We start from the raw sequence: 17,986 nt of genomic DNA, 5'->3' as shown, positions 1-17,986 counted from the left end.
CAATCAGAACTGCCTGCTCTTTATTTTCCTGCAAAAATATGGGCATACCTTTTACACATTATTTTTTAACTCCTGTCTCCAAGCACCAATAAGCAGTGGTACAAGGTCTCAGGAAGCAAAGGCTGTCACAAACTGCGTTCCCCACCCTTTTTTCCCTTTTTTCTCTGAGTGCTCACAGTTCTCCACACTGTCCTATCCTTCAGAAAAATTCTCCCAAATTTATGCCAGCTTTTCCCTCCAATCTCTGATCTGAGCACAGTCTACTCTGATCATCTTCCTAATTCACACCCTGTGCAACGATCTACCACTCAGAGAACAATCAGTCTGTTTCACGATGCTCCTTCATAATGCCTAATGCTTGCTTCAAGAATTTATGCTCTGGTCCCTCCAACTTTCCCGTTTAAATCTTCTCCAAGTGTATCCTCCAGTGTTATATCTTCAAAAAGTCTATTTCCCATGGTAAATGTCAGTATTTGTTCTGAATGCATGTGACACCTTGAGACATTTTTAGCATTTAAAAAAATTTTAGCAAGCACAAAACTGTACATATCTATGAAATACTGTATGTTTTGATTTATATATATATATATATATATTGTGTAATATCCACTCAAGGTACATATATTATCTCCTCAAATATTTAACATTTCTTTGTGGAAAAACATCCAAAATCCTATTTGTTAGTTATTCTCCAGAGAAATATGCAGTATGTTATCACTACCTATAGTCACCCTACTGTGTAATAGGACCTCTGAATTTCCTAACTCCCATCTCGCTATAACTTGGTACCTGTTAATCTTTCCCCAACTCTCCCGCAATGTCCCTGCCAAGCCTCTGACAACCACCACTATTCTCTTAGCTTCTATGATCTCTCCCTTAATACTGACAATTTAGAAAGATCCTCCAGGCCGGCACCACGGCTCACTAGGCTAATCCTCCGCCTGCGGTGCCGGCACACCGGGTTCTAGTCCCGGTCGGGGCACCGGATTCTGTCCCGGTTGCCCCCCTTCCAGGCCAGCTCTCTGCTGTGGCCAGGGAGTGCAGTGGAGGATGGCCTAAGTGCTTGGGCCCTGCACCCCATGGGAGACCAGGAGAAGCACCTGGCTCCTGCCATCAGATCAGCGCAGTGCGCTGGCCGCAGCACGCTAGCCATGGCGGCCATTGGAGGGTGAACCAACAGCAAAAGACTTTTCTCTCTGTCTCTCTCTCACTATCCACTCTGCCTGTCAAAAAAAAAAAAAAAAAAAAAAAAAAAAAAAGATCCTCCGCGCACATAGTACATTGTGTGTCACACAGAAGACATTAAGTAAATTAGTTAGGCACGTGGACAATGTCTTAAACAGAGGACATCTGTAGATTACAATGTATACAGAACAAAATCAATTAATATGCTTAATATTCCATCCATGGAAACTATCCTTGCTTCTAAAAAAATAATTTCCTTCTGGCAAAGAGAGAAGGATGTAATACCCTTCCAGTTAATGTCATAAACTAAACACTGTTCCTATATGGTCATGGGAGACCACAGATGAGACTGTGGCATGATTTTGGATATTTCCTGGATTGGGAAAGTTTATGCAAACCTGAAAATATCACCCAAACAGGAGGAGGTTCAAGGCTTATGTATTTGTGCATTACAATGAAGCTGGAAATACAGTTGAGTTGGTAGGAACTAAAATGACTACCATATTAATCATAGCCAATAATCACGAAGGCTCAATAAGCTTAAATACTCTTTACTAATGAACAGAAAACAGACTTTGAAAACTAGGACTCTGAAATATAATCTTAGATCACATTCTGTGTCTGACATTTTATTAAATCATCTCTTTTTCCACTTTTATTTTCAAGGGCCTTAACCATAACTGATAGCAAATTGCTAAGATCGAGTTTGTAAATTCTTTCCAGATCCTTCAAAATCCTGCTGTATGACTGAATTATAACATTTGCAAATCATAACATTTCTATTCCCTGCTTCTAAAACTTTGTCACCAGGACCTAACACACACAAATTCCTGGTGGTACCTGAGACATTTCAACACCTCAAATATGAAAGGAAGGTTTTAATTTGTTGTATCAACAAGAAATGGAGGGCAGGGGCGCTTGAGCTAAGGGCAAAAATGAGCTGATTGCTGGCTGAGCTCTCATTCAAGCGCCATCTGTCCATTTTTATAAAGGTGAAAGCATGGCGCCTGCCAATCAATTACATGCTAAAAGGGAGTAACTTCAAGTGCCATTCAGGAGTTTTAGAAGTAGAGAAACCAAACGCATTCATAGGGCGATATCTAGTCACAAAGTGGTATGTTCTGGAATAGTTCTGTGAGCCCGCGATTTACTGCCCCACATTCCCACAGCCCATCTGTCACTGTGTCTTAGCATTATTATTTGTGTCTTCGGGAGTGCTCAAAGGATGTGTGTTCCACCTCGGTCTATTGCCAGGTGAAAAATAGACAACTGCGAGTTGTCTGAAGAATCCACAGTCTGAAAGACACAGGGTGCCCCACAACAGCCCAGGCATACATCACCCAGACGGTTCATTTTTACCGCTGGGGAGCTTGGGAGCTAGCATGCTTCCAGGAAAAGGAATCAGCGGAAATCAGTTAGAAACAAATTGCTGGGGAGTAGCAATTAATCGACGATGACTTCAGACTTGGGGAATATTATAAGCTGGGAAATTCTTATGACAAATAAATTCTAACAAAAAAATGTTTAAAGGCGTTTCTTGCTGGTGTGATTTACTGCTTCAGTTTCTCTCTCCAGCAGTGCATCAGGCGTGTCACCTCCAGAGTAAACTTCTCAAACATAAATCAGACTGCAACATGCTCAGATTGAAGTCCCCCATGCACGTAACTGTCCACAGCATGAATTCAGGACCGGGCCGAGGGTACTCCCCAGTCCTCTCCAGCTGCTCACTGGGCACGCCCCACTTGCTTCTCCTGACTGCTCAGCACTCAGCACTCCCCAGAACAGGCTGCTCCAAGTTCTGTGTTGTCTCAGCATCCTCGTTCTCTCTCTGTGAAATCCCCCTCGGTCTTCCTCCGGCCCTGCCATCGACCACACGGGCTCATCACTGAAGACATCACTTCACTTTCCTCTTCCTTCAAGACATCCCAAGCTTATTTTTCTCTCTTTCTTTTGAGTGTGCTCTCTTCCCCTGTAGTTTTTACAGGTCACTATTAAGACACTCGCACAAAACACTGGCCTATTGTTCATTATCTGGATTCTTACCATACCAATAGTTGCAAATGTATTTGCACCCAAATCACTAGGCAACTACAAGAGCCACTATAATGATTCTGTATCTGCACCAGGGGAGACCTTAAGTTGCGCATGAATCCTGGACAACTTAGGCAGTACGCAGTAGTCTCTGCTGTTCTCCGCTGGGCTAAATCTTACATTGTTAAACTAAACTTTAATAATGAAGCATCACTCTCTTCTTCCTACCTTTCTTCTCAGTTAGCCTTTCATGAGACTAGAACTTGGGTCAATCAATCCAGGTCCATTTTAGTGTATCTAACTGATTCTTAAACATACCCCCCATTCCCAATACAGTTTAACATTTCCTAATTCAGGATGCATCTTGTGATCAATTACAGTCTTAAATCGAAGTGTAATTCACAGCATTTACTATTTTTTAAGGACCTGTGAATCTGCAAATCAGTGCTGTTTTCTTCTCCCCATGGAAGACACCAGCAATTTTATGAAATATGGTAGGCAGTAATTTAACATGTTGTTTGGCTTCTTTTTTTACAAAATATTTTATAAGTAAATAATTGTATAAAATTATTTGTGTGATAAGTATAAATGCCTGAGTGGTGTAAAAATGGATCTTCATTATGCAGAAATACACAGGTGTACTTTTACATAGGCTTAAGGGAGTAACTTAGTGACATTTGCAGTTGCCCTGTAATACATTATTAGATTTCCCATTTATATTAATGGAATATAGATTCTTATTTTCTAGCAATGTGTTCTCCGAAATGTTTTCAGCCATATACTCTTTAGAGAAAATGAGGATTCCTGTAAAACCTATCCCACAACGTGGGCTGGGATTTCTTTGGTCAGAGGCTCTGCTTGGTTTTGTCCATCTCCCTTCCCCTATGGCAGTGATGAGCGCATTGCCAGGGTTTAATAAATGGTGGCCAAGTGACTAAAGGAAAACCTGGAAACTATACTTGGGCTTAGAGTAGAATGCTCTATTATATTTACATTATACTATAAATATATTTAAACTACTAGTATCTTAACTATTTTCTATTTATATATAACATTTTAATATACTAGGAAAACAACTATGTCGATGCGATTAGTAGTCAACACTGGGAAGCCACAGTGAAATTTTATGTTATTTATTAGAAGATAGCACTGCCTTAACCATTAGGCATGAATTTTAGGTATACCATAATATTACCAAAATGGGGTAGGTATAACATTAAGCAGCTCTGCATGATGGATGGGCAATGATACACTGGTTTGCTTCTCTAAATATTTTCTTATGGAATACTACAGTTTTGTGCATGGGAAACACCCTTCTACAAATAAAAGGCTGGTATTATTCAAGTCATTGACATCTACACACATGAACTCACACAAACGCATCCACACAGTAGACACAGCAGTCTGGTGTTGCTCACTTAATAACTAAATCTGATCACATCTTGGAAATATTTTAGTCGAAAATCAAGACACATTGAATACTGAATGTTTGATCAGTTGTATTCCAATAAACAATGTGAAAATTCACCAAAGAGTATGTGACCCAATAGAAATATTCATAAGGTCCATATACATGTGTGAACAGACACAAGTAAAGTCCTGTAACTGAATGAGCACAGCATGTGCTAATAAATTATGCTGAATGTGAAGACAAAAAAAAAAGTAAGAAGTGATTTCAGAGCTGTTGGAAAATGTGAAGGCAGAAAAAGTAGAAAATATAAGTTTATTAACAGACAGGTGTTTACTAAAACTTTTAAAAAATATTGCAGGGTTAGCTGATGACAGCACAACCCTTCAAACTTCAGCAATGGAAGAGGTTCTCTAAAAAGCCCATGTGGACTGATGCATTTTTATTAGAATGTAACTTCCAATATGTATATATTTCTTACGTAACTTTTAAAGCAAAACCAAATTTACAAATACAAAAAAACAAAGCTGTTAAGATTTAAGTTGACGTAAATTTAATGTGACAGGTGACACTGTGATAAAACTAAGGCTGATTAAAAGTTTGAGTTTTAAACATAAAATGCAATCTCAAGCCCAATTTAGTCTTTGATATGTGTCTGCCATGACATACATGTCTGAAGAAGCATGTGACAGAAATGATGAAGTTATAACTTGGATTTCACATTGTGAAAATGACAGTGGGCTCTGCTTTAATTGTCATGGTCTAATCATAAGGATGGACCATGATGATGAAAATTCAATGACATCATACCCTTAAATCTTGGTTCAGACCTCATATGTAGCCATACTGAATACCAGTTTTAATGAGACACACAGCTGTGCTGATTACTCTGAGATAATGTCAACAATTCACTATTACTGGGGCTGGCATTGTGGCATAGAGGGTCACGCTGCTGCCTGTGATGCTGGCATCCTGTAAGGGTGCCAGTTTGTGACTCATCTGCTCCACTTCCAATCCAGCTCCCTGCTAATGGCCTGGGAAAAGCAGTAGAAGCCCTTGTGGGAGACCTGGGTGAAGCTCCTGGCTTCCAGCTTCCTTCTGGGGAGCGAACAATTGGATTGAAGATCTCTCTCTCTCTCTCCAACTCTGACTTTGAAATAAAATCTTTTAAAAAAGAACAATTCAATATAATAAAATTTGCATTACATATGTATTTAATCCAATTATTATATTTATTATGGAAAAACATGTGTGATTTTAATTTTTATTCCTTTTTGGCTTCAATAAATAGTTTATCATCCAAATATTGACAGAAATAAGAAAATATTGGATATGGATATTTTACAGCCTTTTGAAAACAACTTGGTCATAAATTAAATTTTTCTTAATTAACTATTGCTTCAATTATCAATATTTAAAGTTTTCAAATATCTGTCCATTCAGTGCTCTTCCATTCAGAATGAATATATAACTTTTGTATTAGGTCCATCTCTGTCCTTTTATCATTTGACTATGACAGAATGGTAGGATTTTCATGATATGAAATCCTAATCTTCATCAAAAAGATTTAAGAAACAATTTATTCCAGGGAAATATGTTTGTTTCATTTAAACTTAAAAAATGTTTTATGGCTTCATTGGAACCTTAAAGGAGGACACACGTGGTGCTTTTAGTCACAAAGTGCTCCACCCGGAATATTCAGATCTTACAGAGCATGGGCAGAGTTGTTCTAGTCTCGATGACCAACACACATAAGTGACAGGGTCATCCAAGGCCCTTGTGACTCACAGAATGGAAGCTAGGGCTGGGCAATGTCCAAGGGAGCAAAGTTACCGTTGCCTAAAAGATACTTCAGCACTGTCCCAACACCAACTTTCCCCCAAACTTTAACTCCTGAGACAGCTACCCATTTTCTGAACCTACACTTATCTAAACCCAGGGTTTAGAAACACTGGCCAACTGACTCTATGGCAGACAGGGACAAGTTTGGAATCATCTTGAAATCCTTTCATTTGAGGTCATGGTGGTGGCCATCCCTCCTGCGAGCCAAGAGAAATTCCTAGTGGGATCCCGAGCAGAAACCTCAGAAAGTGAACCTGAGAATAAACGGCCATTTCTGTAGAATCTTGCCTTGCTGGGGTAGGGTGGGGCTGAGGCTGCAGATTGCAGGGGAATGCAAAGCACAAACAAACAATAACAATAATCATCCACCAAGGTGCTACAGCAGTAATGAATAGGGCACCCCCACCTACTCAGTGTTCCTTTCTTGGAGACCAGACCAATGCTATAGGATACAGGCATCCCAACTGGCATTTTAACTGCAAGGTCAAATGCCTGTCCCAAGGCTTACTTCTGAAATGCCTTGATTTCTCAGATTTACCATAAAATGAAACAGGACTGGTCAAATGTTGATAATTGTTGATGCTGAATTATAGGGATTAGGTACTATAATCTATTTCTGTGTAAATTTTTAAAAATCCATAATAAAAAGTTGAAAATGAACACTGTATACATTGAGTATGATTATTCCATTTAAAAAATACTTATTTATTTGAAAAGCAGAGTGACAGAGGGAAAGACAGAACGATCTTCCATCTTCTGGTTCCCTTCCCAAATGCCAACGATAGCAAGGGCTGGGCCAGGCCCAAGCTAGAAGCCAGGAACTCGATACAGGTGTCGCACGCAGATGGCAGGGACCTGAGTACTTGGGGCAGCATCTGCCGCCTCCCGGTGCATGAGTCAGAAGTTGGCTTGGAAGTGAAAGCTAGATTCAACCCTAGGCTGCAATATGGGATGCAGAGTCCCAAGCTGCAGCTTAACTGAATGCCCCGGAGTGTTCTCTGTTGAGGATAGCACACAACAAACCATCTATGAAAAGAAGTGACGAAGCTGACCAGTAACTGTTTTATTATCTCATGAAATTCTCAAAATCCTTGTACAAATGCAGTACTTCCCCCAATGTCCCCTCATCTGAGCTGCTGATCCAACTTCCAATGAAGAGTTAGGATTTGCATCCAATTTGTCATTTGTCAAACCTAAGCCCTTACTCTGTTTCCTTTTAGCCCTGTCTTCCTAAATGGTACAATGAAAAACACTCTAGGGACAGTACCATCTACACAGTCTTGTCCTCTGTAAACATTTGTGCTACAAAAGAAAGAGAGATCTTATGAAAGAAAGTCTTTTTTTTTTCCTTTTTACATTTTTTTAAAATTGATTTTTACCTTCCGATGCTGCACATTCTTCTACTTACAGTGCCCCAGATCCCCTTCCATCTGCGTTCTTTTCTTTCCACCCTTTTATATTTTCAAAACACCCAGGTTAATGGAATCCTGCTGAATATCACAAGGTTCTACACTTGTTGTGCAACGTTTATCCCACATTCTGTAAAGCAACAAGCCGAGGTCCTTCCCCCGGGCTGATCACTGTGCTGGGTCATGGACGCAGCCTCGGAAAAACCCCGCTGCAGACTTCACAAACCAGTGGTCAGCCTTCCCGGCTTCTTCTCTGAAATGCCAAGGCTCTACGGCTCAAGAAATTCCTTTAACTTTAAAAATATTCTTAGGCAACCTATTTCTACCAATGTCTGAAGTTACGACCTTTGTAAAAGGATTTCAAGTAATGGACAATATAAAGATTTGCTTTGCTTTATTGAAATTCACATGAAAGCATAAATAGACTAGGATGTCCGCTCACCTTGACAATCCCCCGGATGTGCATCTTTGCTATCATCTCTGCTGTGTAGAGAAACATCAGTAGAGTATCCAAAGTAAAGGTGACATACTGCAGAGGCGGGTAGTGCTCGAAGGTCATTGGCGTGTTCATGCAAACGGAGATGACGCTGATGATGGCACAGATGCGCAGCAAAGAGTGGACCCACTGGAAGAACGGTTCAAGTTACTGTGTGATGCTCACCGCATCGTCAACCCTGACAAACCACACTCTGTACAAAGCTTCACACGAGCTCAAAACGTCTCACTAACACGGAGGGAAGGAGCAAACCAGCATCTGCTAAGCACACATAATGTGCTAACCGTTTTTACCATTTACTTTGCTTAATTATCACACCAGGACTTAGGAGGGTTAAGAGGCATTTCTGTGGTTACCCACTAATAACAGCCAATGCTAAAATCTGAAATGGGCCAGGTTATCCTAAAAAAATCTGACAATTTCCAGAACATCAAATCACAGTGTAAACATTTTCTGGTTCAAATAAAATATATGCTTGTAATTTATTCATGTAGAAATCTGTGTTACTACTTTTACCTTTTTAAATTTTTTTACATGATTAACACCTAGAATTAGGGACCATATTCCAGTTAGAAAACTTCCCCAGGATCTACCCCACGGGCTTATTTTTTCAAATCACAAATACTTTTTTAAATTAATTCCATTGATATATAGCACTTCTCATATATGAAGATTTCTGTTTGTATTTAAACAAAATCTTTTTTTTTTAAATCTGGACTCATATTACATTTTAAAAAGGTAATAAATGGACTCTTTATTTTAGAGAATACATTTTATACAAATTTAGCCTAGGTAGCTCTTTCAGAGTTAAGAAAAAGTTTCTGTGTGCTCCATCTATTGACTAAGGATTTTGCTTTACCCTAAAATAACAAAGAATTAAAAAGACAAGTCGATGTGTGTGTATTTCCATGTGTGTATATACAGGTCATGTAATCATTCACATACAATATTTCACTATGAAAACTGATAGCTCGGATAAAAACTGTTTCATTGCATCTACATGCCAAACATATAATTAAGGTTAGAGAATTAACCAGTATGTAATTCTTAAGCATAGTTAGTATGTTATTAATTGACTGTCTTGCATAGAAATGCTGGCATGCTCACTCTCCTTTTTAAGGATCATTTATTTAAAAGGCAGAGTTACAGAGAGATGGGAGAAGGAAGAGAGAGAGAAAGCAGGGGGAGGAGGCATCTTCCATCCTCGGGTTTACTCCCCAGTTAACCACACAGCTGGAGCTGGGCCAGGCTGAATCCAGGAGCCCTAAACTCCGGCTGGGTCCACCCCGTAGGAAGTAGGGGCCCAAGCACGTGGACCATCTTCCTCTGCTTTCCCAGGTGCATTAGCAGGGTGCTGGATTGGAAATGGACTCAAACCAGGACTGACATGGGCTGCCTGAGCAGCAGGAGGTAACTTAACCTGCTGTGCCGCAGTGTTGGCCCCAAGGCACGTTCATTCCTTAATACACCCCAGTCCCCAAGAGCATTTCAGTTTTGCAGTAGAAGGGTTCTGCAGCTATGCAATCTTGCACCACTCAGGATGGGAAGCAGAAAAGGTGTCAGAACTTTGAGGAGGCTCAGGCACTTGTCGGCTGATGAGTGGGTTATAATGTTTATCTGACAGTTATAATATTTCATAAAGACATAGTGGTGCTAATTCTATACTACTCAAGTCACTGATGAGTTAATGTTCTTTTTTTTTTTCTTTTTAGGATGTATGTACTACTTTTTGTGCGATTTGGAGGCCTTCAAAAAATCAGTATGTGAATTAAGCCCCATCTGGACCCCTACCATCAACAATCTAAAGACACAAAAGAACCACAAGAGATGGGTTCTTCCACACCAATTCCATTTTGAATTTGAAGAAAGATTTTTTTAAAAAATGATACTTTCATTAAGTCCTCTGAAGCCACATTTATAAGTGCTACCTTCTTCAGAAATTTTCAGACAGCTTGGTATGGGCTAAACACTCAGAAAAAGCGAGAGCTTTCCTCTCTGGTCTGTTCGGTTCCCTGTAAGGGTAAGCCCACCGTGCTTGAGAAATCTGAGCTCTAAGGACACAAAAATGGAAGAAACACAGCTCTGACCCACAACCACTTTGCAGTGTGACTATAAATGTGTGTGTGTTTCTATACGTGTATCTATATGTGTGTGTGTGTACGTATATAATATATATACACATATAAAGAGTACGTGTTATATATGATGCACACTGGTATTTGTATACAAATACAAAATAAAGAAGTAGAAAGAGAAGAGGTCCATGCTGTCTGCGGTAAGGAGTTCGAATGAGGAGGATGATGGAGATGGGGTGGCACCTTGGTGAGTGCCGGTGTACAAGGAGGATCTGAGCAGCGGACAAACAGGAAAGGGCCTTCCGGGCCAGGGAACTGCATGAGCAAAGGAAATCAGTGTGAACAAGCCAGGCTACCTGGAAGAGCGGGGCGTGCTGATGTGGCTCAAGTGGATGGCGGATGTGGGAGAAGGAAAGAGGCAGTGAGCTGGCCGGCCAGGTTACAGCCAGAGTACAAGGAGCCGGGAATGCCACGTCAACAGGTTTGCACTTGCGCTGGAGATAGCAGAGAGATTTCAGTGATTGCAAAGCAGAAGGGAAACCGAACAAACAGAGATGTGGGGAGAGGTATGTGTCAGGCTGGGGAAGCAGCCTAGGGGCAGATTAGACACACACTAGAGGGAGCAAGTGTTCCTCACAGCAGTTCAGCCCTTATCCCCAAGGGGAGTGCCTGGATTGGATCCTGGGCTCTGGCTCCTAACCCCACCCTCCTCTGCCAATGCAGATCCTGGGAAACAGTGATGGATCAAGTACTTGGGTTCCTGACACCCATATAGGAGAACTGATTGGGCTTTCAAGCCACAGCAAGGGTCCAGCCACAGCCGCTGAAGCAGGCGGATTGAAACAATGAGAGCTCTCTCTGTCTGTTTGCCTGGCTGTTTCCCACTTTCTGTCTCTCAAATGAATTAATATTAAAAAGGCTTACGAAAAAGAAAGAAAAATACTGATTAGGGCAGGAAGAGCCCAGCAGATTCTCTGCCACAGTAGGGGAAAGACCAGCACTGACAAGAGGCCAACAGGTTACTTTGTTTCATTCCTTCAACATCTACTAGGAGTTTAACAATGAAATCAATCCTACTTTGTGTTGCAGAGCTGAGCTTCCAAGACTGAAGAATTTGCCATTTCCCTTTAGTTCTGGTTGCTATGCCTCCTGGTAAACAATGCTGCCCAGCAGAGCAGACCTGCCTCTCCGAGTTCTCATCAACTTAATTAGGCAGAGAAGGTGACAAAGTTCTTCAGAGACACTATGCACGATCTCATTAACCTTTACTTTTGCCCAAAACTTGTAGCTCAGAAGGAAACCTTTAATTCCAAAAATGCGCTTATCATCTCGCAGATTCAGGCTTGTTAAGGACAGTAAAGCAAAGGATGTTTGTGAAGAATTGGTCGCTCCTCTTGGAACCATCTGTGGTCAGAGTGGGACACAGTGACATCTCTACACTGTGTGCCTCTGAGCACACGTGCACAGCATGGGCAGGGGAGGGAACCAGACCCCCTGGCCTATCTTCCCATGCGAATAACTCACAGTGGCACTCATTCTTTTATCGAATCGTTCTCAACTTCCAGTAGTCAAGACTCATCTATATTCCGTTACAGCTCAAAGAGACATTTCAAAGCCAGTGGTCTATGATCTTCGAAGTTATGACTCAAATTTCCCTTCTACCAGCAGGTGCTCCTCCGTAATTTTAGAAAAGAAACTTACTGGCTTGTTAATCCAGAGGATGTCCGCATTGTCTGACAGAGACTCATCAGGACCGAAGTCAGCAACGGGCTGGGTTTCCACCCTGGAACTCTGCTTCCTTTTGAGCATGCTGAAGTTAGCTTGGGGGAGCAAGTGCAAAGCCAAAGTCTGCAGAAAGAAAGAGAGAGTTGTGTCTGTCACCTCAGCCATCTTTTCCCTTATCAAAGAGACTGAGTCCTCCATGCAGGTTTGTGCATCTGTAGTCTACACATGCGTACTGCTCTCTTGTGTAAATAAATGCATGTAAATAGACATTTTAAAAATAGGAGTCAAAGTTAATAAAAGCTTGATTTTTTCCCTCCCAACCCAATGGCGTAAAAGTTAGGTAAAGTACTTGGCCTCTTAGGATATACACTCTATTAGGGAAGTCTGAGATACAGGTCCATATACCCTCAGCAGTCTCCCCTCCAAGATAGCTTATGTCAGAAAACTGCTGACTGATCCAAATGAAATACCATGGTCCCCCTGGGATGTTGTTTTTGATATTGTAATAAGACACTCACAGTCATCTTTTAGTTGAATGGTGCTCCCAAGTTCATCTAATTATTCTCAGATTGGGGTGGAGGCCAGAGAGAATGCAACAGAACTCCCTCTAGATGAAGTTGTGATTAACTATTTCCAGCTACTGTGTAGTACATCTGTGAAATTCCACTAAAGACGAAGAGGATGTACAAACTTGGGACCTAAATTTTCAAAACTCTGGGGCCAGCATTGTGGCATAGTGGCCATATGGCCTTGTGTTCTGGCTGCTCCACTTCCAGTCTAGCTTGCCTGGGAGAAGGTGGCCTGGGAGAAGCAGCAGAGGATGGCCCAATTGTCTGGGCCCCTGCCACTCATGCGGGAGTTCCAGATGAAGCTCCTGGCTCCTGACTTCAGACGCCTACTGCTGGTGTTTGTGGCCACTTGGCGAGTGAACCAGTGGATGGAGGATTTCTCTGTCTCTCCCCCAACTCTGTAACTCGGCTTTCAAAAAAAAAAAAAAAAAAAAAAGAAAAGAAAAGAAATCTTAAAAAAAGGTAAGTTTACTTAAAAAAATTTATTTTGCTTGAAAGTGAATTGGAGGTAGAGCAGCCAGGACCTGCACTGGTGCCCATATGGGATGCTGGCAATGCAGGCAGCAGCTTAACCTGTTCTGCCACAAAGCCAGCCCCAATAAATCTTCAAAAATAAATAAAAAAATAAATAAATAAATAAATTCTCACAACTTGTAGCCATCCACAGTCTGATGTACATGTCCCTACCCAACAGCTATCGCCACCACGTTCAGCGATTCAGCATTTGTTAGAGGAAGCCTGTCTGTATGTCTGTCCTTCAGGAAACAAATAGCAACCAAGTGTAATATAATGTGAGAAGAGGTGTTACAATGACAGGTGGAGTCTGATTACCTCTGAGTCTACACTAAGACTTCCCACTTGGGGTCAGGGTTATAGCACAGCAGGTTAAGCCACTGTCTGCAGTGCCGGCATCCTATACAGGCACTGGTTTGAGTTTCAGCTGCTCTGCTTCCAATCCAGCTCCATGCTAATGTCCTGTGAAAGCAGTGGAGGATGACCCACGTCCTTGGGCCTCTGTACCCATTTGAGAGAACTGGAAGAAGCTCTTTGCTTCAGCCTGGCTCAGCACTGGCTGTTGCAGCCATTTGGGGAGTAAACCAGCAGATGGAAGCTCGCTCTCTCTCTTTCAAATAAAAAAAAAAAAAAAAAAAAAACAAAAAAACATAAAGACTTCCCTTTTGGTTAACACCTGGATTAAGTCTTATAGGGAGAAGAGCTAACGTTTCAAGGTTTATTTTACGTTTGGGGCAATTAGAAATATAATTTGTTTAACTTTCAAAACAGACCTAACGCAGAAAATACCTAGTCTTTGTATGTATGCATAAGAAATTCCGATCGCAAGGCAGGTCAGAACTTGACCAAGACCACGCAAGCAAAACTGAAACTTCAAACAAGCTCTGTCTGATTACAAAGCATAAGGAGTTTGAGTTGACCTCGCTGAGCTGAGGCTCATTAGGGGAATTTCCAAAGGCAGGTAACAAAGAATGGCAGCCTTCAGGCAGTGCACAACAGTGGAAATGCCAGGCCAGGAAAACGCAGACGTTCTGATGCTGACAGGTCCACAGGCTATTCCTGGAGCTTCATGGATCTAGATGAGAAATCTAACCAAGGACAATGGGGTCTGCTCAGCCCTCAGTGGAGTGCAAGAACAAGAATGTGTTTGTAGTATGTGCAAATATGTGCAACTGCAGTTTTCACTGGGAAAGAGAACAGAACACAGAACGCTTGGGACAAAGCAGCTGCGAGTCCACTTTCCTGTTTGCAGCTCTACCTGTTGCTGTGTGTTCCTTGATCCACCTGGATGGCTGCTGCTGCCGCTCCCTCCGACAGGAAGCAAGGCCAACTGGCTTCACAATGTGCCAGGTATGCCCAGTCTGATATTGCCCTGGACACTGGGTTTTGCAGTTGGGTTGCACTGATTAAATTTATGTACCTAATTGGAGTCTGGGACTCTTGACATCCTATGTCACTCTATGCAGAGTATTCAAATGACGCAGTTATCAGATTTACTGTGGGGAGAAAACATCTGGTGGCCTCAATTTGGGATGCTTCTTGAATGACACTCTCCTAAGACTGAAAGCAAAATCTTTAGGAAATCCTTCAAGATGATATAATACAGATAAAGAAGCCAAAGAGTCAAAGAGTTCAAAAATTTTACAGTTGTTGTAGACCTGGACACAGGCCCCTTTCCACTAAGCTAATGAAGACTCATGGGTATATGAATACCATGTACCTCTTAATATCAATATAACACTTGAAGCAAAATGGAGCTTTGATTATTGATTTGTTCATTGAGAAAAGCACACATCCATGATTTTTTATCTATTTTTAAAATCTCCACTTGGCTATATTTGTCCCGTCAAAACAGTGCAGCTATCAGTGAATGACATTAGCTGTCATTCACTTGACCTGCTGTCAGGAAGCCACCAAATCAGAGCGTCCATGAAATGATGTGCCTAAGCTCCAGGGAAACCTGGTGAATCCTTGCACACATTACAACACAAAAATTGCTTCTGAGTCACAGAAATCCTGACTGATTTAATAACTCTAACTACAACATAAAGTATTCAAACAGTAAAGTGAATGAATTACAGACATTAGGAATCTAAAATTAGTTTGAGGCAGTGGTTGTAATGATTTTCCTATATACACAGAAATGTTGTTTTACACTGTCATATTGAGTCAATAGAACTGAGCACTGAAAGAGCTATTATTCCCTGATAGGGACCAGGAGGGATATTTAAGTTTCCTAGGTAAGCTCAATATTTTGATAGGAAATGGCTTTGTATATCTTTGCCTTATCACCATTATATATTTATAAGCTGCCTTTTCTGTTTACTGCAGTGTCCCTGATAAGACAGTGCATTACGTTTGAAAAATGTGGCTTCCCAACAGCTTTTTCACACTTATTAAAAGTAGCTGCTATTTAAAGAATTCAATATTGGGAGAGAGTGGCTCAGTTACAATATGTTCATTGATAAATCTTTCACTCAGAAGCAACTCATAGCAACTCAGGGAGAAAACATATTCTGGTTCATTGCTCTCTTTTAAATGGTTAAGATCCAGGTTTTCATTCTATGATAGCAATTTGGTCTCTACTGACATATGTTGATACTTTACTATTTCATCCCAGTGCTTCTTGATCAAGCGAGAATGAAAATATTCTGTTCAGCTTTCATTAACTGTGAGGTGCTTGCAACACAATAGCTCATCTCTTATCCTTCCAACTCTCTGGGTCTCTATTAAAGTCTTTAGAATCTTCTAAATTTGATTTGCAGCCTGTCCTTTTGTGGCTGTCTCGCCTCTGCATTTAACCCCTTAAATGATCATCTGTTCTGGTAGTTTCTATTCCCATGTGTTGGTGTCTACTCTTATTGAGTCATGGATTCTCGGATACGGGGGTGCTGCACCCACACCATGATTACTTAAAATACAACAGGAAAAACTTTCATTCCTTCCTCTCCTGTGCCAGAACCTACTGCCCTGAACTCATTGCTTCCCCCACCTGTGGCTGAAATGACCACAAAAGATTCTCATCACAGTTTCTCAGGAGCGAGTACTTTTACTTTTTCTTCATTCCATGTAAACACAATGGTCCCTTTCATTTTACCCCTATTTCAAGGTTTCTTTCTAGGACAGACCTCATGCCTCTTACATTCTCTCATTTATATAAAACTCAACTTCCCACATAATCGTTTCAGTTGATGCAGAAAAAGCACTTGACAAAATTCAACAGCCCTTTGTGATAAAAAAAAAAAAAAACTTTCAACACAATAGGTACAGACAAAATGCGTGTCAACACAATAAAGGCCATAAAAGACAAACTCACAGCTGACATCATACTGAACTGGGAGAAGTTGAAAGCTTTTCCTTTAATATACGGATTAAGTCGAGGATCCCTACTCTCCACACAGCTACTCAACAAAGTACTGGAAGTTCTAGCCAGAACAAGGAGGCAGGAGAGAAGAAAAAAAGGACAGCAAAACTGGAATGGATGAAGTTAAATAGCCCTTATTCGCAGATGACAGGATCTTACATATATAAAACCCTAAAGACTCAATAAAAAAAAACACACTAGAATTAATAAATGAATTCAGTGAAGCTGCAGGATACAAAATCAATGTATGAAATCCTCAACATTTCTATACACTACTAGTGAACTATCTGAAAAAATAATAAGAAATAACTAAAAATAAAGAAAAAAAGAGAAAACAATCCCATTCATTTCAGTAGCTACAAAGAAAACCAAAATACAAGGGAAAAATTTAATTGAGGAAGCATAAGGTTTCTATATGAAAGCAAAACATTGAAAACAAAATTGAAGAAGAAATAAGGAAGTGAAATATATTCTGTGTTCATGGATTGAGAAAAATGATTATTAAAAAAAGCAACCTCCCAGGCCGGCGCCGTGGCTCAATAGGCTAATCCTCCACCTTGAGGCGCCGGCACACTGGGTTCTAGTCCTGGTCAGGGTGCCAGATTCTGTCCCAGTTGCCCCTCTTCCAGGCCAGCTCTCTGCTGTGGCCAGGGAGTGCAGTGGAGGATGGCTCAAGTGCTTGGGCCCTGCACCCCATGGGAGACCAGGAGAAGCACCTGGCTCCTGGCTTCGGATCAGCGCAGTGCACCAGCCTCAGTGTGCCGGCCATGGCGGCCATTGAAGGGTGAACCAACAGCAAAAGGAAGACCTTTCTCTCTGTCTCTCTCTCTCACTGTCCACTCTGCCTGTCAAAAAAAAAAGAAAGAAAGAAAAAAGCAACCTCCTAACATTCTGATACAGTCTGTCTTGAGATCCAGGAAACCTCAGCCTACCATCTTGTTTTTCATTCTCATTCATTCATTCAGTTACACAATAAATATTATGCACCCACTATGGTATCAGGCACTGTGGTAGGTGCTGAATATGAAGCAATAAACAACAAAGGCATCCTTAAGTTCGCAAATGACCTCCTTTGTTTAACCTTAGATTGCAAGGTCACTAAGTCCCAGGGATTTTCACTTGCACTTCCTTTGACATTTATAGTCACATACTCCACTCCAATTAGCTGGATGTATCATTATTCACCATCTCTCTCTCAACTACTCCTTGCCTTTATTACAATTGTGTGCTTTTTGTTATCTGCTGCCAATCCCATCTCATTTGTTCATTCTTCCCTGATTTAATGCATGGAGAAATTGTGTCTCTGTGTGTAATTTACTTGTTATGAGTTAAAGATTTAATATTTGAGATGTGAAGTGTAAACAAGAGA

General features: G+C 41.0%; 1 protein-coding gene across 1 annotated transcript in view; it reads right to left on the bottom strand.

The window, feature by feature from the left end:
* NALCN (sodium leak channel, non-selective) overlaps positions 1-17,986 on the bottom strand; it is a 375,525-nt gene that overhangs the window by 344,719 nt on the left and 12,820 nt on the right. Inside the window, exons 2-3 of the mRNA XM_051849987.2 lie at positions 12,148-12,294; positions 8,318-8,500 (exon numbers count right to left, since the gene is read on the bottom strand). Of these exons, the coding sequence (XP_051705947.1) occupies positions 8,318-8,500; positions 12,148-12,255 (291 nt within the window). The 5' untranslated portion in view covers positions 12,256-12,294. The remainder of the gene's footprint in view (positions 1-8,317; positions 8,501-12,147; positions 12,295-17,986) is intronic.

This window comes from Oryctolagus cuniculus, chromosome 9 (assembly GCF_964237555.1).
Source record: "Oryctolagus cuniculus chromosome 9, mOryCun1.1, whole genome shotgun sequence".
NCBI lineage: Eukaryota > Metazoa > Chordata > Mammalia > Lagomorpha > Leporidae > Oryctolagus > Oryctolagus cuniculus.
The sequence above is the reverse complement of the archived record's forward strand: the minus strand, read 5'-3'. Positions and strand labels throughout refer to the sequence as shown.